This window comes from Cygnus atratus, chromosome 1 (genome assembly GCF_013377495.2).
Source record: "Cygnus atratus isolate AKBS03 ecotype Queensland, Australia chromosome 1, CAtr_DNAZoo_HiC_assembly, whole genome shotgun sequence".
Taxonomy (NCBI): domain Eukaryota; kingdom Metazoa; phylum Chordata; class Aves; order Anseriformes; family Anatidae; genus Cygnus; species Cygnus atratus.
Window position 1 is genome coordinate 53,482,209 of NC_066362.1, and position 24,392 is coordinate 53,506,600.

Consider the following 24,392-nt stretch of genomic DNA (forward strand, 5'->3'; position numbering starts at 1 on the left):
AAAGAAATCAATTTATTTCAGCAGTATGACAGGAAAGAAGTCTACTTAAGTAGACTTTTTAACTTTCTGTTTACATCGTAGCATAAATAAAACAAAACTTTAGCAATGTCCAAAAATCATTACCAGTTGATACAAAATCTACCTTCTAATGCATAAGGAACTCTTCTAATTAATACAGTAACAGCAGCCAAAACAACATCAAAACAGATGTGGGTGACAGTGAGACAGCTGTCTGCACAGAGCAATTTCAAAAGATCCACTACTTAATGAATGGCTGCATTACAGGACATAATTGGCCTCAAACCAATAAGTAAAAAAGGTACAGTTCTTTCTAAATCTTTACTGAATTTCAGTGTTCATTTTATTTTTCTTTTTTATTGCATGTTTGAGGTATTTCCTCTGCTCTACTTGAAGGAATTCCTTACTTACACTCAATGACATGTTTCAAAAAAATTCATGTGAAAATTTTTATATTCTTGCTACTCATACATTTCGGGGCAGGACATTTTCTAGCATGTCATACCTTCTTCCACTCCTCCCTATTTATTAAAACTGTAGACAAACTTCACAGCTTGGTTTTAATGCTGTTTTTAACCTAATGTTTGTCTTCATGCTCTAAGTGCTAGAACCCAGAACCGCTGCAAGTATTTTCTTTAATGTTCATTTCCATTTCTTCCATCTATTAGGAGAAAAAATAGCTAAGCTTTTTCTGCCCAAGAATGTGAGAATCCTTCCCAAAGACAGTTTGATTTTAAGAAATGTAATTATTATTTGGACTTCAAGTAACTCTTGAGAACTGTGTTAAGATCAGGCTTCCCAGGTATGAAAATATTTTTGCATTCTTAATCCTGTAGCTGTACCCTCTACAAACAAATAACTTCCAGACAATGAGTGCTCTCCTTTTTGCTGCTGGTTCATAACCTACCATTTTCCCAGCTGGAAATAAAAACGCTCTACAAGTACTCAAAAATAATATGCTTAACATCTCTCTCAAATATGAGTCCATACACCTGTACATAGTCAGTAAACTGCTTTTGAGGGAGGGAGGGAGGGACGGAAGGAAGGTTCATATCCTTGCCAGGTTGCTTGTTAGTTCACTAGTGACACATTTGTGGAAGACACAGACCTCACGCTAAGAATTCTCTTTGTGCACTTCAGGATACTTCTCATATAAAACTGTAGCACCAAAAGAAAATCTAATCAATAAGTCTCTGAGACATAGTTATTTGATGTACATCTTCCAAAACAAAACTATTTAGGCTCTGAAAATTGAAAATACAGGTATGACAAAACATTCAAAGTGCAAGTTACAGCAATTATTTGTCTAGTTATCATTTCCTCTTCTGTTGATGGTTATGACTAGCAGGTTCTTCCTGCTGTGCCAATACAGTTTTACTGCTGCTTCTCATTTAATTCTGTGCAATTGTAGATAAAGCCTTAAAGCACAGTATTTTTTTCATATCTTTGTTATATCCAGTTTAGAAGTATGTGGTAGCCCCTTTATATAACAAAAGTAGGAGTAGTTTCTCAATGTTTTGGAGAATTACTCTGAATTTCTTAAGCACAATCACATTCCACAACACACAAAAAGGCAGCTTCCTGTTACAAGGAGGAAAACGTGTTAGCAAGACTGTAATTTGCTTTCCCTATGAGGTCTTAGATTAAAGTGCACTTACTCAGGAATATAAGCAATATCCTTTTCTAGCACCATACTTAGCACAGTCTTACCGTTGTACCCTGGTACTGGTTTTCCTGCTTGTCCAGGTGGAGGCGTTGTAGAGTTTCCCAAACCAATGCAGGAAGCGGTAATTGCAGAACCAGATTCTGGTAAAAGAACACAAATACATCAACCAAGATTGCTTCTTGTGTCATTGAGCATTTACTGTTTCTAAGTTTTGCTTCTAGTTCAGCGTATCACAATTAAAAAATAAATAAATAAAAATGCCAGACAAGCAATGGAAGATTTAGAATTCAGAAGATTCGTATTTGTTATCCAATAAATGCCAGTTCATCACAGAAATCTGCATTCTTCACAGGGGAGCTTTTGCATTCCATAGGAGACAATCAAAAATACAAACACTCTGCATTACACCTTTAGCTTATTCTGCTATGGGTATGACGTTATACCACACCAGTAGGAAACTGCCTATAGCAAAGCCATGACAGAAATACTGTGTATGGCAGATGTATTTCAGAGGTTGTTTTACAAATCAGTATCTTTGGAAAGAATGAATTCCAGAAAAAACAATCCACTCTTGGTTGATTATCTTACCACTGTAGGGCAGTGATATCAAAGTATCCGTAGTTCTATTGTGGAGCTGAAAAATTCTACACATTCTGAGGTTTGGAAGGTAAATAAACACAAAATCTCCACAACAATATTGGTCAGGAAAATCATAAAAAAGGAAAAACTTCCCGAACTTTATTTTAAATAATGCAGAAAATTCAGGAATACCTCTTTTATAATCCTGGAGGTCTCACTAGTATTTCTTGGCGAGAACTATTTCAGGCAATAAAAAGATTCAACAAGAAATAAGGTAGAAAAGTCAGAACTAAATTTCATGTTGCCAAAATAAACTTGAAAGGAATGCTGTAAGGAATGGGAATCAAACAGCTCCAAGATTTTGTGATCATAATCCAGCTGTGTTCTCCTCCATCTACAAACACATCTACAAACATTCAAGTTTTACTAATGACAGCATATTAGAGTTTTGTTGTGTTTTTTATTTATTTATTTTGCCAGAAGACAAATAACTGGTTTAAATAACTCCTGGTTTTTTGAATCTTAGGAAAAAATTCATTCATCTAACTGCAGACAAATGAACACTTGCACTGCATGCCTTTGCTCCCTGTGTGGAGCTCACTGAAGGCAACTAAGTCTGGAATCCCTGCTGCACTGGTAACATAAAATACCTTCTTCAGACAGCATGAATATCCCCTGTAGTGCCTACACCTTCCTAATTATCCCCACAGTTGGGCAGCTACGAAGTCCTCCCTTCTCACCCACACCCTTTTTTCCCCCTTAAGAAAGCTCAATTTCACATAATGCTTTTATTCTACAAGAGTTATTACTAAGAAAGAGGAATAAAAAAAATATATTGACATATAGCAGAGTCTAAGTTTGAAAAAAGACCAGTTCTCCTTCCTTTCTCTGTAAGAAAAATAGAGAAATTTGTTTGAATGCTGCTATAACTCTGAGCTGTAGGGGGGAAAAAAAATAAATAAATAAATAAGCAGGTGTAGGTAGCTGTAGATATTAGCAGGGACACAATATGGGGCTAGAACTATAAAAATATGGTTTTATCATTCTGGAGATGTCCCAGGGCTCAGGTCACTTGGAATTCATAGTCCACATCATGCTCAAGGTTCAGCACAGGTAAGCAGGTTTGTGTTCAGCTCTGTATTTGGGCTCTGATCAGTATGCCCAGATTTATCTTCAGTTCTCTTGCATTAGCTCACTAGAGTTGTTTTTGCTGTGAATTTTCTCAGCTTCCACAGCATTTCTTTGCCACTTCAGAAGTAGTTAAATGATTATTCAATTGCTTAAAGAAGCAAGAACAAGAACAAAACCACCACGAGTTTGTGTAATATTAAGTTAGGTGTTAATAAGTAGCTGAAAATTAGCATTAACATCGCATACTTATGCTAGGGCCTAACTCCAGCTGCAGAGCACAGACAAAGAATTATCAACCCTCAATGCTAAAAAGTGTGCTTGGTTGCTTCCCATTTTCCATTGTTCTATTTTTTCTACATAACGCACATTTCCCACACAAACATTGATCTTGTTTTTTTTTCTCCTTCCAAAAAAGCAGAACAGCCAAGCAATTATAGAGATGACACAACATCAGCATGACCTAATGTAGCCAGCAAGTGATCATACTGAAAGCTGCAGGAAGTGAAACCCACAATTTATTCAGCAGTTTCAGAGCTCCATATTTTGCACAGTACTGAAGTTACTGACCTCAACTTTTTCCCTTTTTTTTTCCTTAGAGCAGAATGAAAAAAGGTACATTCCTTAGAGAAAAGTGAGTTGGAAAAGACAGTGGAAGGGACAATTTCTTTTTGACTGCATTGGCAGGAGAAGAAGTGATGGCACAGATTACATCTTGCCTTACATATTGCAAGGCAAGAGCTAAAAACCATACCGTAACAGATCAGATGAGAAAGGTATTCATCAACTAAACGCGGTCATTAGATTCGCTACTGAGAGAGAAGGAACACAGCACCACTGTAACCAGATGCACCTGTAAGATTTAGGAACTGACAGAGATTTCTAATTGCAGAGCTCTCAATCAAAAAACTCTTGAGGAAGAAGGGGGATCTGTGAAATTTCCGAAAATTTGTTTGGATTTGTTTGGCTCTTTGATACACTGCTAATTAAAAGAACACAAACTAGAAAGGAAACGTGGTCATACTAGTTTGTGTTTCTGCTTTTTGGAAAACAGTGAATAAGACTGAATGTAAGTCCATTTATTCTAAACAAGAATCACAAGTTCTAAAACTTTCTGAACAAGTCTTTAAAAGATTGCTGCTGTTTCTTCTATTGTCTTCTCAATTACCAGTAGAAATATATCACTTTCATATTTACCCAGTGTTCTAATCTCTAGGCTGTGCATTCAATTCCCATGGGTCAATAAGACTTTTTATATACATGAAAAAAATATGGCTTGTTGGTATTCAGACCAGATACTAATTAAGAGAGAGAATCCCAGAAGCATCCACTCTTTATGTTAGGTTAAGAGTTCCTGAATGCTAAAGACTCTCTTACAAAATAGAAGCACCAAGGAGTACTGTCAGAAGACAGCATGCATCTTTGTGCTGTACATTTCTTAGGAAATCAATGTGTATCTTTCAAACAGGATGCTGGATTGAAATATCAGTTTCCCAAACCAATCAGAAAACACCAACCGCTTTCCAGGACAGCATTTTTCATCAAGGAAAAAACAGCCTCACTTGAAAGGAGAATTGAACAGAAAATCCTGCTGAAAAGAAATCAACGCTGTTCAGAAGAATACAGAAAAACAACTACTGATGAGAAATTTTCCTTACCAATTACGTGTACTACAAGTTCTGTGTGGCCATTTTTTATATTTCCAATAACCAAAGGTACTTAAGAATCTTTGTTTGAATTAAGTTTGGTTTATTTACAATTAAAGTCAGGATTTATATGCAGGTTACAAGACATAGGTCAGAAAGTAAAAACAGCAGCAATTTGAAGTAGGATAACATTTGTCAAATGGACGTTGTATTCCACCCACTCCTTACACCAGGTGTCTAAATGTGCACACAGATATCCCTTACCTGACTCATTTGTTTATAGTTGGAGATTCTCTGAAATTAACGTGCAGTGTCTAAACAGATTCCCAATACTGCAATCTTTAGGAACTTGCATATTTTTAATGTAACAAATAGAACAGTTGATCTGTCTTCGATCAATCCCTTCTGCACACATGTAAGGTGCTAGCCTTCCACTCCCTATGCAAGCAAGTCAGCAGCCCTCCAGCTGTGGAAGGCTTTTCAGGGACAACTGGATCATAAACCCAATTTACTTCCTGCCTAACACCTTATAATGTGACAATGAAACAGCTATTTAGAAGAGCAATGTCTCACAACTAGTCTGAACTACACTTCAGATGTTGAAGTACATTCAACATCTGCTTCGAGTTACAATGGAGGGAATATATATACCTCTGAGAATAATGAAAAGCACTTTACTGAGACGTGCAAGACAGAATTACTGAGAGATTGTCTTAAAATCATAGCTGTTAAAATGTCCCAAGTCCCTCCTTACATCTCTACTTTCAGGCTCGGGGCTGACCTAAAGAAAATCACCCTCGAATTTCAAAGATGTGACTCTCTCTACATGTAGGAGAAAACTATTATTTCAAAGAGATTTCAATATTATTGTGCTATATTGGACACTTAATGGATAGTCTGATACAGGCATTTTTGTTGCATTTGTGTCTCTGAAAGCAATTCTTGCAGAAAGTGCTGCTGATGCAGAAGCACAGAGTGCATTTGCTTATGAGTACTACGGGAAGTCTGTATGCCTGACTTTATTCATCACAATTCCTCCAGCTGCCCACATGCCTGACTTGAAGAAGCTGGGATTTGCCAAATGATGCAGGGCAACAGCTAGTAGTTCTGTGCCCCAAATTGTCTTGCTCATTCACAGTACACATTCAAGTTCAATCAAAATAAACAGTTTTGAATTTACTCAGAACTCAAGATGAAAAATGCCCTGTACCACTTACAATTCCTAAACTGTCTCATGTTCTTCAATATCATAAACTGTTAGACTGCTAAAATATTATATTTTCTGGTAGGATATACTTAGGGAAAGTACACTGCACTCCGACATTAATATTTGGGCTTGGGCTGCACTAAGTGACTGACATAAAGCTGAATTTGTCAGGATGCCACATATAGATGCATGCAGAAGAGGCAGTGAGTTCTTATGTAGCAGGAGACAAAGAAAAGAAAAAGGAGCAACTGTCATACATTAACACATTAACGTACATGATAAATGTAATAAACTAAATTCTTACTGTGGCAGTACTGTTTTCAGCCATTTTCCTAGCAAAGTTGTCATTTTGGTCGAGTGGAATTAAGGGATCACTACAGCAGAAGACAGCACAGATGAAATGGAGACAAGGGTCTACAGAAAGGAGGAAGCTTAGGCAGTACCCATTAACGTGCAGTATCCATCCACACAGCAAGAAGACAGCTCTGAAAACTCCCTGCACTTGTTCCCTCCACACAGCAGTCATTTTAGTTATGCTAGGAAGGACGGAATGAAGAAATCAGTAATGTACCAGGAACATGTATTCTCAGCATGGCAACAACTAATGGGCACCCAGAAACAGAAAACCACAGTACCAGATGAGTTCTAGCACTCAAAATCGACATCACAGCATGCCATGCTGCTTCCTTGTAATAAAACTAAACCTAACACATCACAGAAATATGTACTGGGGAGGACTCTGACATTCAGGGACCAGCTCATCGAGTGTTCATACAGACCTTATGCTCTTCATCCTTCAGCATACAACCCCGCACATTTGTCAGTTTCTCCATCATTAAAACCCAAGCAAGCTTCCAAGTCTCTGACTGCACTAGCAGTAGGTAGCCTCACTCACAACTTCGGATTTAGCACTGTTAAGCCATGATAAATTATAGACAGGCATGTTGCTGGGCTGGTAGCCCAAGCACCACTTTAGTCTTATGCTCACTGGTCTTGGAAGAGAATTTCAGATAATCTTTTTACAGTATAGCTCAGCCATGCCTTCAGCAGACACTCAAAAACATCAACTGCATAATTTTGCCATAAAGTTTTCTGCATCTTTTCCCTAGAAGATATCTATATTCTCTACAGAGCTCCAGGTTGACACCTAATGAAGTATTAATGTGTAGATATACCAAGTACACTTGGCTAGTGCTGGGCATTTCACTACAAATAGTCTGACCCTAATTATCCATCAAAATTAAAGCAAGGAGATGACATCTGGCCACTCTTACCCCAGCACCACACATGGCGAAGAGGTACACAGGTTGGCTGATCCCAAGGGAGTGGGATGTGATGCTGGGCTGTCAGCTGGAAGACTGCCAAAAAAGTACAGTTACAGATGAACCCATATTGTCAGTGTACATTGATATGCAGTGATTTTTTCAGCCTTCTTAAGGACAAAGGCTAGTGAAAATTGCTTTTTTAGATATATGATAATCATATCAAGAAATTCTCCATTCCTTTTACCTACTCCCTCTCCAATATACTTAAGCCTGTCATCGAATGAAGTGAAATTTTATGACAGAGCTTATATTTACTGAAATTTTAATCTTCTTCCTAACATATTTAGCAGGGTACTACAGCAAATTATAAGAGAGAAATGAGACACAAGAGGATAACAATGACTGAAGAATCTGGAGACCTGTAAATTCTTAAGGATTCCCTGATTCAGTTTTACTAATGCTGTCAAAAAGAAAGTGTGAAATTAAATCCAATTCACACATTATGCACAATTAGGTTAGAGTAAAGACAATCTGTCATCCTGAACTGTGCAAGGCTTTGCTGAATAATAGTGAAACTTCAAAAACTGTCACACATCATTTTGTATTTCACTTCAACCCTTATTTTTGAGGACTATGATGGATGCAGCAGATAAATTCTTGAACAGTGATAGCAATTACCATTTATTTTTCCTCCATCTGACTTTATTCTTAACTGACTCCTCTTGTGAATTAAACTCATACAGAATCAACACAATACATACAAGGTACATACAGAATGTCAAAATGCAGTGAGTAGTAGGGGTCTATCCTAATAGCAAAACCCAAAAGAAATACATAATTTTAGGTGAGGTACACAAGCAGAGTGATTTGTAATCAATACTTCTGTAGGTACCTTTTTTCATACATTTTAAAGAGAGTTTTTAAACGCCTTACAAAAATATGTAAAGCTAGTGTGAAGCATGTGCAGTAAACCAACTGGAAAGAAAAAGTCAGCTAAGACTTTCTTGCTCCAGCCTTAGAGACACTATCATACCTAAAGCATGATTTTTCCCTTGGGCTGCCCACCATTTAGATTACACTCATTTGGCAGATCAGAACAGACTATTTGTTACCTTGTGGTGGGACAGCTGTAAAACACACTTATTACTCTCACTGTTACTCTACAAAGCAGTGTAACAAGTTAACTGTAAGCCTCATGGAAAAACAACTGTATTGTTCACCTTATTCGTCAAATCCAAGTGAAAATAAATTCAGCCTTTCTCACTGTGTTAATTTCTATACAGAACCTTTAAAAATTGCTGAATTGCTTAATTTTCTCTACTCAGAAACTGTGATATATTAACTCCCAGAAAAAAAAAAGTATAGAAAAGTGACGTAAATAGGAAATGAACCCATTTCTAAAAGGGTGACTAAGGAAGTCAGAAAGACCTGTTAATTAAGCAGACTGTCCAGTACTTGTGCATTTGCACAACACAACCAGTGCCTGGCACAAAAATTTGCATTCTTTCTGGTTATGGCCACCTACTGTTCCTTATTCACTTCTATTTCAAGTTTTCCTTATTCTCCATACTCTTTAATGTACAGTCGCATCAAGAATGCTTAAACAACAACAGGGCCATGCACTACAGATACCACAGAAAAAGTGTTTACAGTCATCATAAACAAAAGCGTAAAGGGACAATGATGTGACAGCCATATTCATTTTAATTATCCAACATATGAAGAAGGCTAATTTTGCAATTAAAATGCACAACCGGACAATCAGTTGCACATCAGACTTGAGTTGATTTAAATGCACATCAGCACAGATCACGGAAAAACAAAACAGGTTCTCATTATCATTGTGCACCTTGGCTGTACATTCCCATCTTTCTTTTTTTTCAAGCGTGAATACTCCCATGCTTTTATATGGAACTGGATGAACTGACAAAGATTTTAAAAAATGTTCTTCCTTTTAGCTAGGTTAGTTTTTGGCTGATATTGCTCGCCACACAGCCACATGCATGCTAGGACTGGCCTAAAAGAAGGGGTACAAACACATCGCCAGAGATGATCTCCCTCTTTCAGGGTTGGTTTGCACTTCCCATTCACAATATCATACACCCACGGTGCCAAGCTATTTATTTCAGTATGTTTCATCAAAACAGGAATAGGATCATAAGTATTGTCTCCCGCACAGTCAATTTGTCTATTTAGTCTAATCCCTGATTTAGAGTATCACTTTACATTTTAAATGACAAATGAACCAAAGGTACACATTTAAGTGCTTCGATAAAACGGGCCATTTTTCTGGAACAAAGCTTTAGCAACAACTAACTTACTCAAAGCTCATCTAGGTAGTTATTCCATTGGTTTCACTTTATTTCAGATTCTAACCTTCAGCTGTGTTGATGAATGCCTCCCACCTCAGCTGGGACACAATTCCCCACCTTAAAAGTGAATACTGCATTATGTTGCAAGTTGCATGAATTAAATATATTTTAATTTTTTTAACGAATGGGCAGGCATTCCCATAGCATTAGGCACACATACAGTGCTGAGTATGACTGCTTCAAGCTTGTTTGCACAATCTAGGAATTATCATATTAATATCAACTTGACTGTGGAGCCATATTAATATCTGTACAACAGCAGCTGTGCACAGCTAGCCAGAAGCAGAGTATTTGCCTCATTTCTTGCAGATGTACAGAAGCTTAGGAAAACCACAAAATAAGCTAAAGCTATTTGAAAATCTGAAGCCTGTTTCTCAAAAAATCCATTTGTTTGTAAAGTAATATATTTTCTGAAGTGCCTGAGTTTCCATGCTTATTTTTAGAATTGAAAGTCAGATAAGAAACAAGTCATTTTTGAAGTATTTTCTAAATGTTTTGAAGCACTTGTAGGCATAATGCATCAATTACCAGGAATACATATTACACTTGTGACGGCCAAATACTTCTTGTATAACAATTCTATTGTTGTATTTGATCCATTCATTTAAAAATAAAATCAAACCCCCAAAACGTCAGAATTCCCTCAAGGCTCCCTTTAATAATTTTATCCAAATACAGAACGTATTTACAAACTGTGCTGTGTGGAGCAGTATCATACATGCATACAAGGCCTCTGAAGATTTCAAAGCACATCCAATCAAAATCGACAGTATAAATGTACAAAATACAGCTTAGTTAGCTATATATATCAATTAGCTTAGTTAAATGTTGGTGGACTGTGGCAATTATCAAAATAAAGTTCTCCAAAAAAGGAAGTAACTTCAGTCATCATGAACTGGCAAGCTAGTCACAAAGCACCTGAAGTTTATGCATTAATTTTGTAATAAACATACCCGGCTCCTTTGCTATCAAACGGTAATTTGTAATGTACGTCTTATAACTTGCGTATAGTGAAATGTGGGTTTGTGGTCATATTTTGAAGAAGTCAGATAGCATGTTTAAAGATGTCAGGAAATGCACTGAATTATAATATGCTTTCAGACTATAAATGAATTTCAGATTTTTATTTCCTTCCTACTGTAATATCATAACTGATATATGATGAAGTACTAAGAGATAAATGGAGATTATAAAAAGTAATTACACATCTCAGTGCTAACAGTTTACTGTTTAATTGTTTGGGGAAATCTTAATATATTGTATGCATCGTAATACTACCAAGATAGAAAAGACAGATAAAATTACTACTGTGCCATTCACAGTATTTTTTTTCTGTATCTGGGTTTAACATCTTAGAAACTCCTGTTTGCTCTCTACTTTCACTGGGCAGCTCTAAATCTTGTAAAGGATTATTCCTTACAAGCAGTAGACTCATGCAGCTTATTACTAGTGTTTCTGTTCTCAAATCATCAAAAAAAAAAAAAATCATCTACTTTACACTAATGAGGGCGTTATTCTCTGAGCTACAAAAAAGCCATGCAACAAGAATGAGATCAGCAACCTGTAACATCTTCACACACACAAACTGGAGGTGCTGCCACAGCTTGTCTCCTTTGGGCACTTGAGGCTGCTCTATTCTCACTTAACACACTAGCTCCTGAAGGTGTCCCCTCTTCTTCATTTGCCTATCCAGGACACTCTAAACGTTGTTCATGGATGAGCTCCCTAACTTAAGTTTGCTTTACAGTTCTTTTATTCTCAGTCATCTCAACCATACAAATAATTTTTTTAAAAGCAGAAAAACATGAATAATGCTTCATTCATATTAACGGATGCCCCTGGCTGCACGTGGAAAGGCAATCAGAAGTGATTAAGATTAATAAGCACTGAGAAACTGAAGTCAAATGGGAACATGAAGTCAAATAGGAACAGAAAAGCTTAAGGTACTTTCTAATTATTTTAAATCAGAAAATGTCAAGTGTATGTAAGACAGAAAAATGAAATTGTACATGTGACAGCACGTTTGATACTAAATTTTTATCAACGCAGAAGAGGTGCTCACCAGTGGGAGGAAAAAAGAAAGAACACACAGGTGGAAAGGAGAGAAAAGAGAATTCCCAGGAATTTAAAGACAACAGGTGCACATTTTTGTTGTTTTGTTTTTTGTTGTTTGGTTTTTTTTTAGTAGAAGGACATGGTGTGCTTACTGGCTAACATGCTCAGAGTACAATCAATTCCATAAATAAAAACAAGAGATTCCCCCCCCCTCTTTTTTTAATTTTTTTTTTTTTTTTATTCCAAGCCACAACAGTCCTCCTCTCACTGAACCAGTACCATCTTTGCAACCTGGGATGTACATGTGGATTCAGGTCTCCCATGTCCCATGCTGAAGAGGAGCTGTTTCCCCTCTCTCTCCCTTCACGTCTGAATGATAACATTACTAAAATACTGGAAAGGAGAGGCACTGACTGCTCTTCACAAGTTTAAGAGATTGGTTGGCTTGCCCAAAGCAATTTAGCCCAAACTACTTGGCTCACTAGAAAATTGAAGTTACATTAAATTACATTGGCTCCTTGAAGTTACATTAAATTTAGAATAGAATAGAATAGAATAGAATAAAATAGAACAGAACAGAACAGTTCACTTGGAATGAATGACTTCGATTCTCCTCTCCCTCTACATGAATACCTGTTACAAGTTCAGTTACCCATAACATTATGCTCTGAGGCCTCTGCAATTCAGGGCTACGTAGCTGCAGAATTTTCCACAGAGTAATTCCCAGTTTTAAAGAACTGTTTTGTAAATTAGTTTCCATCAAAAGCAAAATATGATCCTAGTCTACAGGATACAAATGTCTTTAAAAGAAAGAACAGAATGTGCACTGAGGAACTATCTGATAACCTAAAACAACAGTCTGAACTCTGAAAGAAATCTCTGCCATCCATCTGAGCACCTAGATCTGAGCATCATCTTCCATCTGAGCTCTAGATGCTTTGGTTACGTAACTCCACAACTGCAACTCTGGCGAATTAAAAAAATAAAAAAATTAAAAAATCCAAGAACTGACTCTTTTGCTGTAAATGAAACAGTTACCTTTTGTTTAATTTGCCTTTCCTGTTCCCTCTTTCTCTGAAAATTTCAACATATTCAATGGACTGAAATGCACATCTACACAGTTTTGTCCCAGGCAAAGCAGAGATGACTGAAGAACATTGTGTTGCCAAGACAACACAATGGAAACTGAAGACAGGGGACAAGACCATGCTGCTTGGAGACCACATTAACAAACTCTTCCGCTTAAACAGCAGTAGGAAATAATTAATTGAAATATATTACACTGTGTATATTTTTATACTGAATTCAATGGTACAATTGTTCTGTTTGTATAGTCCTAATAAAATATCAGTATGACCAGTAGTCCTGAGGAACTGGTACTGGATCAGGTTGCCCAGAGAAGCTGTGGACGCCCCATCCCTGGAAGTGTTCAAGACCAGGCTGGATGGGGCCTTGGCCAACCTGGTCAAGTGGGAGGTGTCCCTGCCCATGGCGGGGAGGTTGGAACTAGATTATCTTTAAGGTCCCTTCCAACCCAAGCCATTCAGTGATTCCATGAAAACTGAAAATGTGCACAGTCTTCTCATAGTTCTGCCTGTTAGTGATCTGACAGTCAGAACACTTAAGGCAATAACACAACATGAAACAGCTGATTCTCCAACTTGAACCTCCTACGCTTGCATGCTCTGTACCTTAGATTCCCGTAGTATAAGAAGTACACAACCAAAAATAAATAAAAAAGCTCCCTCCCTCCCAAAACATGTCTCTTGACTGGCATTTTATACACTTCAAATTTATCCCTGAATTTTTTCTTTGCATCCTATATTTACTAAGAAGAAATGGAAATCTTACTTGCTAACTTCTAAAAACGTCAAAAAAGGTATAGAAGACTCATTTTATTTCATTCTGCTACAAATACTGAACAGCCACCATGGAAGCAGCTAGGAATGTTTAACACAAGCTTTCAGAGCATCTGTGCTTCCGCAACTCTTCACACCTTCATTACTGTTTTTGTTGTTGTTGTTGTTGTTTTTAATTCTTGATTTGAAAGCTAGATCCAAAACCAAGGTAATCCACATTTCTTTGTGTACTGAGACCACTCCAAAGAATTTGACACAGTGAGTACAACTTAAACATTGTTTAGGTTATTTCAAATAGATTTGGCAAAGTTCCTTGTGAAGCTCCTAGCAGGAATACTGAAACGCAGCATCATTCTCTATAAACATCATCATACGCAGGGACTTAGAACAAGGTCTGAAAGACACTTTTCTGTTTTCCTTCACAAAAAACTCAAAATACCACAAAACATATGTAAATACGACATAAAAATCTCTCTCTGAGAACAGAAAACTGTCTTCTAACACTGAATTTGCAGTGGCTTCCTGAATAGCTTGTGGAAGGCAAGATACTTGTCTTTCTCAATTTAATGTCTGCCAGACTGGAATAACTTCAGTTACTTCACCAGGGTGTTAAAAGAATTAATTTACTTGTGTTTGCACAATTACTTTGAAGAAGAAAATTGCTATTTAAATACTAAGTGCCATTTTGTATATATAAGCGAAAACAAAACACCTGCACAAATCTAAAAACAAGATTATCCTCTCCCTATGTACAGATGAGTACAGGATCTGAAAGGGCTGTTCTTTCATTCACTGCCATGTCTCCAAAGAAAACAGCAAGTGCTTAGCAGTCCTTATTTCATAAAATCCTATGTGCCTCTTATTGATCCTGTGACATGCATTGCACATCTTTTAAGGTGTGCTTACTATATGTGCAACACAAATATTCAAATAAAAAAACATTATTGATGAAGACATTGACAAAAATCAAAGCTGTAATCAATTGGGCTTTTCTGGTATAAACACCTTGAAGGCCTCTAATGAAAGCTTCCTTTCATTCAACTGTTTCAATTCACAATGATTTCATATACTCTATAAATCTTCCAAAGACAAAATGAAAGACTTTACTTACATTTCTAAATAGCTGTTCTACATTTCTTTTTCTCTCTCTCTCTTTTTTAAAAAATACTTGAGCATGTCAAACTTTTACTTCCCTTCACTCATTTCTGCCTCCAAATAGTGACTCGGTCAGCTCTATTCTGCAAAGCTGATCTCTTCCCTACTTATCTCAGTCATAAGCAAGGTAATAGAAATTACTCCATCTTACAAGAAATACTGATAACACAGATACTAGACTCCTCTCCTCCACCATCTTCCGCTTTAGCCTCATTTGAAAGAGTCAACAACTAAGACAAAATTGCATGAATAAGACTACAGTATTCAGGTAAAATTACGATGCCAATATTTCTCACAGTTTTGCAATGTTCTTGCTTTGAAGAATACAGACATATATCAAATTTGGGAATATGTAATAATTTGCTAAATTATTAGAGGTAAAAAGCATTTTCGTATGTAGAAATACGCCAATAGCTTTCAATCTTGGGAGTTTTAAAAGGCGGTTCTCGAAAACTGATCAGCTTTCATGGACCCCCCATAATTCTCTAGAGTAGACTCCCAGGGGACACTGCTCACTAGCTCCCCAAGAAGCTTAAAGCCCACTCTTTTAAAACCCAGGGTGGCAACTCCGCTGACCTTTTATCTGCTTACTTCAAAAATTTTGAACTGAAGTAAGTCATGATCACTGTGGCCAAGACAGCCCCTTACTACCGCATCTCCCACATGGCCTTCCCTATTCTCAAACAACAGATCTGGGAGGGCTCCCTTCCTAGTTGACACACTTAGTATTTGTGACAAGAAGTTAATTTACAACATGCTTTATGATTCCCAGCCTTACTTGTTGTGGCAGTATGATATTCCCAGCTTATGTCTGGGAATTTGAAGTCTCCCATAAGGACAAAAGCAACTGATAAGGCAACTGTAGGCAACTCCCAACTGCCTACAGAATAGCTCATCTTTGCTATTGTCCTGGGTGGCCAATCAATGGTAGACACCCACGACAATATCTGCTTGGGTTTCCATCCTCTTAATCCTCACCCAGAGGCTCTCTACTGCATCATCCCTAATGGCCATACAGTCTTATCTCTCCCTTACGTACAATGCAACACCTCCATCTCACCTGCCATGCCTATCTTTCATGAACATTCAATAGCCCTCCATTCCAGCACTCCATCATTTGTTTTTAATTACACAAAGTATATGTGCAAAAAACATAACAAACACAAAAGCCTCTCCAAACACAAAATTTTCTGGTATGAAGAAGTGAAACATACAAATGTATACAATTACACCTGGAAAAATACAGAAATAATGCTAACTTTTTTTAAAGACGGGTATCAGATAATGCTTTTGTTTTTCTATATAGCTTTTAAAAATGCCATGTTTTAAATATATTCTGAAGTTATTTTTCAGACCGCTTCCAAAACAAACACGTTCTTTCTGCTGAATTTTTATTTTCACTGTTAGCCTTGCCTATTCCAATGTTCATGTAAACACATAGCTGACCTACCTGCAGACTCAGGAACCAAGTCTGAAAATATTTCATTACCATATTTTACAAACGATAGTTCAAAACACTCACCAGTTTGCCACCAGTGGTCTAAGACAGGTACCTTGAAGACTTTTTTTGACCATTCTAGTGTGTCCACATCACAGTGCTCACCAGCTACAAACAACATTCTGAACCTTTAAATAAAAATTAAAAAAAAAAAAAAGAAGTATTTACCTTGATCTGGACAGGAAAGGAAAATAAGAAAACAAATTCAATAAACATCTGTGGCCTGTGTCCCAGATGGGATAAAGACAAAAGGGGAGGGAAGACTGTTATTCGTTGTATGCTCCATCCTACTGAGTAACAATTAGAATCTTAGCTATACTTATTTATGCTACCTGATATATCATGTAAAAGAAGATTTATTTTCAGAATTCAAAGATCTCGGGAGGCCAGTGGCAAACAATTGTCAATGGAAGTAAAGAATAAATACTTTGTACACAGGATCTAGATGGATACCTCTCAGGCAAAACATAAGTACGAAATATCAAAAAAGATATCAGAAAAATTAGTAAAGAAATAAACAGAACAAATAGGAAATACCTGTAGCATAACTCGTAGCTTTAAGTTGTTAATAATGTTCTATTTAAACAGATTCTAATGCTTTTTGAGTTGTTCAGTCATCTTTTTATAAGCCTCTGGAAATGAGTTTTGTGGAAAATGGCGGCTAAAGCCCTTTTCCTGCATAGACAGAAGCTATTTACTTATAAATAAATAAATAAATAATGCAATTCTACCAGATAATGGTAGTAATAATCTACTCATAACAATAGTACTGGCATTCAGCTTATTTGGCTGGTTACTCTGCAACCGATTTTGGCAGAAAAGAAATGCAACACCTGGCAGTCACAACAGATACAATCTCCATTTTTCTACCACTAAATTATGCAGTGATATACACCTGGGCAATAAACCCCCCCCCCCCAGTCTTAATCTTCATCACCTTTTATTGGATGTTCTGTCACACTTCGTTGTCCTTCCTTAAAAATTACAAATTCACTTCACGCCCTGTTTAGTATGGCAAGGTCCTCTATGTCAACTGTAGCTTTCTTAAACATGACTATTCGTACTTAGAAGTGAGACATTACAGTGTATTACTGCATGCTGCCAAGGTTGCGATCTTTGTAACACTTGTACAGTAACTTTATTCTTGTCATAGGAAATTGGAAGTGCAAAAAATCTGCTAACAAGCAACTTAAAATTGCATTTAAACTCGTGGATGCTCATGACACTGACCAAACATCATCATCTGATAAGAAGGTACTAAACTGAAGAATGATTTACGATCTTGCCCCCACACCTCCAACAAAAAAATAAGCAGTCATCTTCAGGTAGAAACACTGAACTTTGAATTCAGGTTCATGAAGTACAGATGAAAACAAATGGCCAGCTATGCTGAGATGAACCGCCCATTTATATTCAGTACTGTATCATTAGCATATGCCTGGTTTTATAATCTATTTTGTGATAGCAATGCATAGTATTTTATTTGATTCTTATCATCAGAAAAAAAATGTCTAAGTTGAACTAGTTCTCTAGGCTTATATAGTCCACAAAAAGAGTAAGAGGCAACTTTAGAAAGTAATTTACTTTTGGAGCTTCAAGTAGCCCAACAACAGACACCGGCATTAAAACTACTCCAAAATAGCCCCTAGCTATCTTTGCAACACACTCCCCCAAAGGACCACCCCCACCAAAAATAAAGTAAAATAAAGTAAAATAAAGTAAAGTAAAGTAAAGTAAAATAAAATCAGACTATGTGTCTGAGTGTATCATCCATTGATTTAAAAATTAAATTTACGAATTTATTAACTTTATAAACCATTGAAAAACTCTGTTAAGTGTCCTTGTTTTAAAAACAGGGCCAGCAATACCCCAAGATCTTAAAAGGCTTGCCAAAAAGTTAAGTCAGTGTGTTAACCCCTGAGCCAAAACCAGAATTCCTCCTTTTGAATTCCCCGCTTTAATCATCAGGCCTGGATCTGCAGGCTCTAGAGCAATCCTATGTTGTGGGAAGGACAGGGACCAGCTCTTTGGACAACTTACGGTTCAAATCCATCAAAAAGAATACAAGAGTGAAGTGCCTAACAAAGCCTAACAAAGTATAAGAATATGAAATTATTTTCTCCTATCAAACAGTCTAAGACAGATAGCAACGGTTATAAAATGTCCTGCTGTGAAAATTTTTTTAACAATCCACTTAATACTCCACAGCATGTCAATGCACCTATTATTGCAATCATCTATCACTGCATCACATTTAATGGGGAAGAAAAATCTTAAACCCTCTCTAAGTAAATATGTCCTAAGCTGTCATTCTGAAAACCTACACTCCTAACATAAAGTTCAGTTCAGTCCAGATCTTAGGCCCTGTTCAAGAGTCCAGTGGACTGGATGTGAAGTACACCTCTAATGCAGGGGATAGATCAAGGTCCCTAGTGTCCCTAGCACAATTTAAGTTGTTCAGCACAGCGTGTACATTTTCATACTCCAAGCATAGAAGAAACCACAAAGGCAAACCATTGCCCCGAGCAGGAGCGTTCACATGGGTAATAATCGCAGTTACATTATTCTGGATTAAAAGATAATAAAAGTGGTTTTAACTCTCAAATGCATATACCAGTTTTTCCTGGCAAAGAAAAATGCAGATCCTCTCTGCATCACATTAAATAAGCTTTTTTTTTTTTCATTTTTTTTTCCTGAGAAAACAGTGAGGAGGTTAATTTGCACTTCTTCACAGAAACTGAAATTAAAGAACTCAGTAATTCTTAATGCACCTGGAGACTGTAGACACTTAAATATGTAATAAATTAATAAACAAACAAACAAATAAATAAATAAATATTTTGAGATCTTTTATTTTTTCTCCCTTGCTGTCTTCGTTCGTTCTTCTCCCCTGAACAGATTTCACCTTGTTCATGACAATCCAAGCACTTGAGGTTTCGGTGACAGAGTCGGAAATGCAGAACATAAAGAGCAGCTCAACTCCTTCTCTCAATGCAGGTGAAGGGGAGCTCCACAAAGACTCTTCATGAATTCAGCTCAAGACTCCAATAGGAATGGCCATACATAAACTACAGTAGCACAGAGTAGGGGGTAGCAGAGAGCACTGCATACTGTACTTCAATCGTCCTAGATTCTGAGTCTTAATCACATCTCCTCTAGCAGCACGTGCGAGACATGAATTATGTGAGAAAGCATTTCTTTCTAACAGCTTTGAATTTGCTACTTTAATTTCACATCCCCTTGTTCCTGCGTTATGTTTCTGTGTGAGACAGAAACTAGCAGTTACTAATTGACTTTATATCCATTATTTCTGAACAGATTTTAGGCAGCCTTGTATTTCTTTCTAAAGCAAGCACATTAATATCCGGTATCAGATGAACATGTTTCAGTCTCCAGACTCTCTTGGTATAAAATGGCAGAACATTCACAACTGACTTAAGGCAAAGAAAGCCAATTATGCTATAGAACACAAGCTACGAATTTCTACTCGTATGTTAATCTAATCTGCAGTGTTATTGCCCCATTTCATGCACAACTGTCAGTTGTCAGTCATTTGGAAATCAGACCTAAACAGTTCATTAGAATTAAGTCAATTAAAAGATGAAGTGTGATTCCAAACAGGGGAAGAGTCAATGGGTCTACATTACAGAGTTACCTTGTGAAGATGAGAACAGAATCCACAAGCCAACCAGAATACACCCAGGTCATGGAATTTGGGCGTTCGCTGCTTTTCAAACACAACAGGCAGCAATATGATTAGATGGCCTGCTTAGCAGCACTGTGAGTTATCAAAAAAACAGGTCTGCTACAGATCCTGTAGCAATATGTGGTTGAACAGGGCTTTTATCCTGCAGTAATACAAATTAAAAATCTCTTCTGCTGTTTAGCATGTCATGTTTAAGACACAGGTGATGTTTTGAAAGCAAACAAATTTCAAGATTTGACTCCAAAAGCCAACAAGGATTTTGAAGCAGGCACACTATAACCTTGGAAACATCACACATAATTTTGTGCAGTTGTCAGTGATGCTGCCAACATTAGTTTTTAACAGGGACTTATTTAGCTTATTTCCAAAGAACAAAAGCCTGTTTATCATTCAATTTACTCCTGTAAATCAAGAACTCCCTTGTATACTGGAAGCTGGCATTGTCTACCACGCCTGTACCTTATCAGCAATAGTCTTTTTTTTTAAATCGGATTTAAAAATAAATCGCCTTAACCTATATCAGTTTTTAATAGAAGTTTTCAGGAATTAAATGTAACATGGTGGAACCCTCCTTCAGGGACACATTCCTAGTCATTTGACTTAGAGTCTCTAGAGTAAGTAGGAATACGTTTTACCCCAGGTGGGAGACAGACATCCCACTTCACAGATTCCGCACCAAATAATGGAGAAGAAAGTATCATAGATTGAGAGTGTCAAGTAAAAGTAAGTCTTAATCCAACCTGAAACAGAAAATTATCTTGACCTTGGATGGAAAAGTCCATCTAAATAACACCCAAAAGCAAGAATTTTCCTAGAAAGAAAATTTTACTCATCTGCTGGATATGATTTCTTAAGAACTGCAGCTTAACCTATAAAATAACACTGACTGTAACTAGCTGGACATTAATATTGAAATCATTATAGGATAGCCAGTCTAATTTAAGTACCTTTACCAATTCAATAATATACACCATGGTATCACACACAGCCAGGAAGTTAGAGCCATGACTAGACATTACAGTACGATAATCCTTATCTAACATGGAAAGAAAGGCATGTAGAAGACTGTCAGCACTACACTAAGAAGACTTACAGCACTACACTGGGATTCAGAGAACAGTCACTGGACATGCCTTTTTTACCCACAGGTGCAAAAGGCTTTAGATTTTGCATATAAGTGACTAAAGACAATCCACAAGAACACTAGATACTAAATGCTTCACTAGAGGAGAAGTTGCATACCAAGGGATTGCATAGCTCAAAGCTGAATGAATTATGAGATGACTAAATCTGTGCACAAATGGAGAAGCTCGTGAACTACGCACTGAGTAGGAATGATGAAATACCTCTTTACATCTGGGGCAACTGGTATCAGCAAAGGGACTTTAACTTGGCTGGAATTCTTTGGTCAGAAAATGCAACAACTTACAGCGCAGGTTAGCAGATTTTCTAATCAATTATTATTCTAATTACACACTGACTCATTTTAGTCACTGCCTAAAAAAATGCTGAGGAATAGCAATTAAATTTTCTAGCATCTGTATCATTTTCTTGTCACTAAACATCACAGAAGAACAGGGCCATGAGGGTCTCAAATGAGCTTGTTCCCCATTTCATGGAAAGGAAATGATTGATGACAACGTTCAAAATAGACGGAAGAAAGCAATGATGAACTTGTAATGAACACCTGAGGAATAAATCCAGCTTACTGATAAACAAAACTTCCCAGAGCAATTATGAAAATGGAGGTCTAATTAAGCTACATGGCTTTACATCTTCCATTTCTCTTTGGAGAAGTGTGATAAAAGACGTTCATGACTGAACACTGCCTACAATCTGACATGGCCCCTGTTTGATGCTGAGCAAATTATTCAGCTCCAAGATTGTATCTGGTCTAAAACCACATATTTTTCCTTTTTAGAATATTTGGCATACAATGCTGAAACGTGATTCGTAGAAGTACTAAACGCTCACAGATGCATCAAGTCAGTGTGAGAGGCATTTTAACCACAAAATGCTAATAATGTATTTTAACCATATAATGCTAAAAACTGGGAAACAGTGGTAGTTCAATGGCCCGGTCTGGGTATGCAAAGTTAATAGAAGACTTTGACCTTAGCTTCTCATCTGCAAAACACGGATAATACCACTCTCTCATCTCACAAAGGATTTGTGAGGATGAACTCAGTCATGATTTTGAAGCATGAGGTAGCACAGTGATAAACACTTCAAAAACAGCATGGAATAGCAACATATAACCATAAGCAGTAACTAAATTATGGGGAGATGGATAATGACTAGCTGCTGATTAAATGAACCCTGAAGATCCTGTGAACTCAGAGAAGTGGGAGGTCACGTGGGAAAACAGTATGGTATCGTGTAATCCAAGTCTGTATTACAGGGTATGAGCACAGTGGAGTAAAATACAGGTTGAGTAAGCAATCTTAACTCACTGTGAATTCTTAACCTTCGAGTCATCTTTTAAATGAGAATTAAAGAGTCATCTTTTTAATAGCTTGCCTTTTCTCCAAACTGTCAACATAAATTCACAAGCAAATACACGTACACCTAGACTATATTTGAATTCTGCTATACAGAGGTGGGCAAAGCCCCAGACATTGCTATTCTTAGCTCATCCAGTCTGCTTCTGTAAGAAACAGCTTCCAGTGTATCCTTAGTTCACCTTTTCAGAGAGTACTGCTTTCCCAGGGCTGCCTCAGGGTCCTGCTGACGGATTGCTCTAATTGCAGTTGGTGAAGTAAAGAGGGCAGCTACTTCATGCTCTCCTAGCACGCGGAAATAGGCACCAGCATCTGGCGTTCCCACAGGCTTCCCCTATGGAGAGAATAATTTAAAATGTCACAGGATAAAAATATTTCGTAATTCCTTGACAGTTCAAGGCTTGAACATGTAATAGTAGCGGCAGCACAGCAACTCAAGTAATTTCAAATAAGCCTTTAAAGAAGGATTTGTTAAAAATAATAATACAGTAAGCGTACTCACTTGCAGAAATAAATTTCACCAGCTTTGGGCACAATCTCTTTAATGACCAAAGGACATACTAGCTGCTACTGAGAAAAATAGGACAAATGGACAAGCAAATGAAAAGACAGCCCCAAACAGCTGTTATTACACTGCCAGCAGAGGCAGTCATACCTACATCTGTCCTTACTGTGAAACAGGCTGTAAAACGTTCAGAGTCCCACTGAACTAGGAGTCTCCGGATACAGTGGCACTTCAGCCATATACCCTATGCACAGGGCTGCAGGTCGTAACGCCAGCTTTTTGTCACTTAGAATTTGTCTCATTTCTGGAAAAATTTCCACTCGGCTGCCTACAACTGGCTTACTGACATTTTTGTGCTGCTACCGCATGCGAAAACTGGAGAGAAGCCAAAGACCCCTTTAACTGGTATCTGCTGGGTTTGTTTGTTTGCTTGTTTTTAGAAAACTAAACATTGTCTTGAGCTACAGGGCATAGTCAGGAAAACTGTAAACAGAAGTAACTAGACATGACGAATTGTCCACTGGTAAATAGTAACAAAAAACAATCACAAATATTTTTCTGTGGTGCTGCAAATATGAAAGGCAGTCAGCACAGGATCACCTAACAACAATCTTTCTGAATGCGTTATTGGAATGAACGAATTGCTCCATACGTATATCAAAATAATGAAAAGATGTTGTTCAAGTGGAATGATCTTTAGCTCTGCAGGTATTGCTACATAACCTTTTCACTAGAAGGGCCAAACTTGGAAGATGAACTTTGACAAAGCATACAAACAAGACAGGAGAGACAAATGCTTTTCATAATGCAAAACACAGCTTTGTCAATGCACTGTGCAGGAAGCCATGAATAAAGAGAAAGTTTCACCACTGAAAATGTCACCAATTTTACAGCAGTTTACCAGCCACAAAACAAATTTATACCTCCACCAGCCTTGTGTAAATGCAAATTTGCAATGTGTCCTTCCTAACATGCGTCACCCACATTCATGTATTTTATTACTTTCAAGAGTTACAAGCACAGCTTTGAATTCCTAACCAGCCACAGGCAGTACGGTCTGGACATCTGCCAGTAACGTTCAAGAAACTTTTGTTTCTTTTACTTTTTTTCCTCTGAAGCAGCACATTTGCAAGAAGACAAACACAATACAACAGATAGATTAATAGGTCCAGTGAAAAAAAAGTAACATGCAAAACTCTAATTAATACTTTTCAGTTTGCCAAGAGGCAAAT

General features: G+C 37.2%; 1 protein-coding gene across 1 annotated transcript in view; it reads right to left on the minus strand.

Moving 5' to 3' along the window:
* ACSS3 (acyl-CoA synthetase short chain family member 3) overlaps positions 1–24,392 on the minus strand; it is a 71,089-nt gene that overhangs the window by 13,566 nt on the left and 33,131 nt on the right. Inside the window, 3 exon segments of the mRNA XM_035551752.2 lie at positions 1,729–1,824; positions 16,473–16,576; positions 22,838–22,989. Of these exon segments, the coding sequence (XP_035407645.1) occupies positions 1,729–1,824; positions 16,473–16,576; positions 22,838–22,989 (352 nt within the window).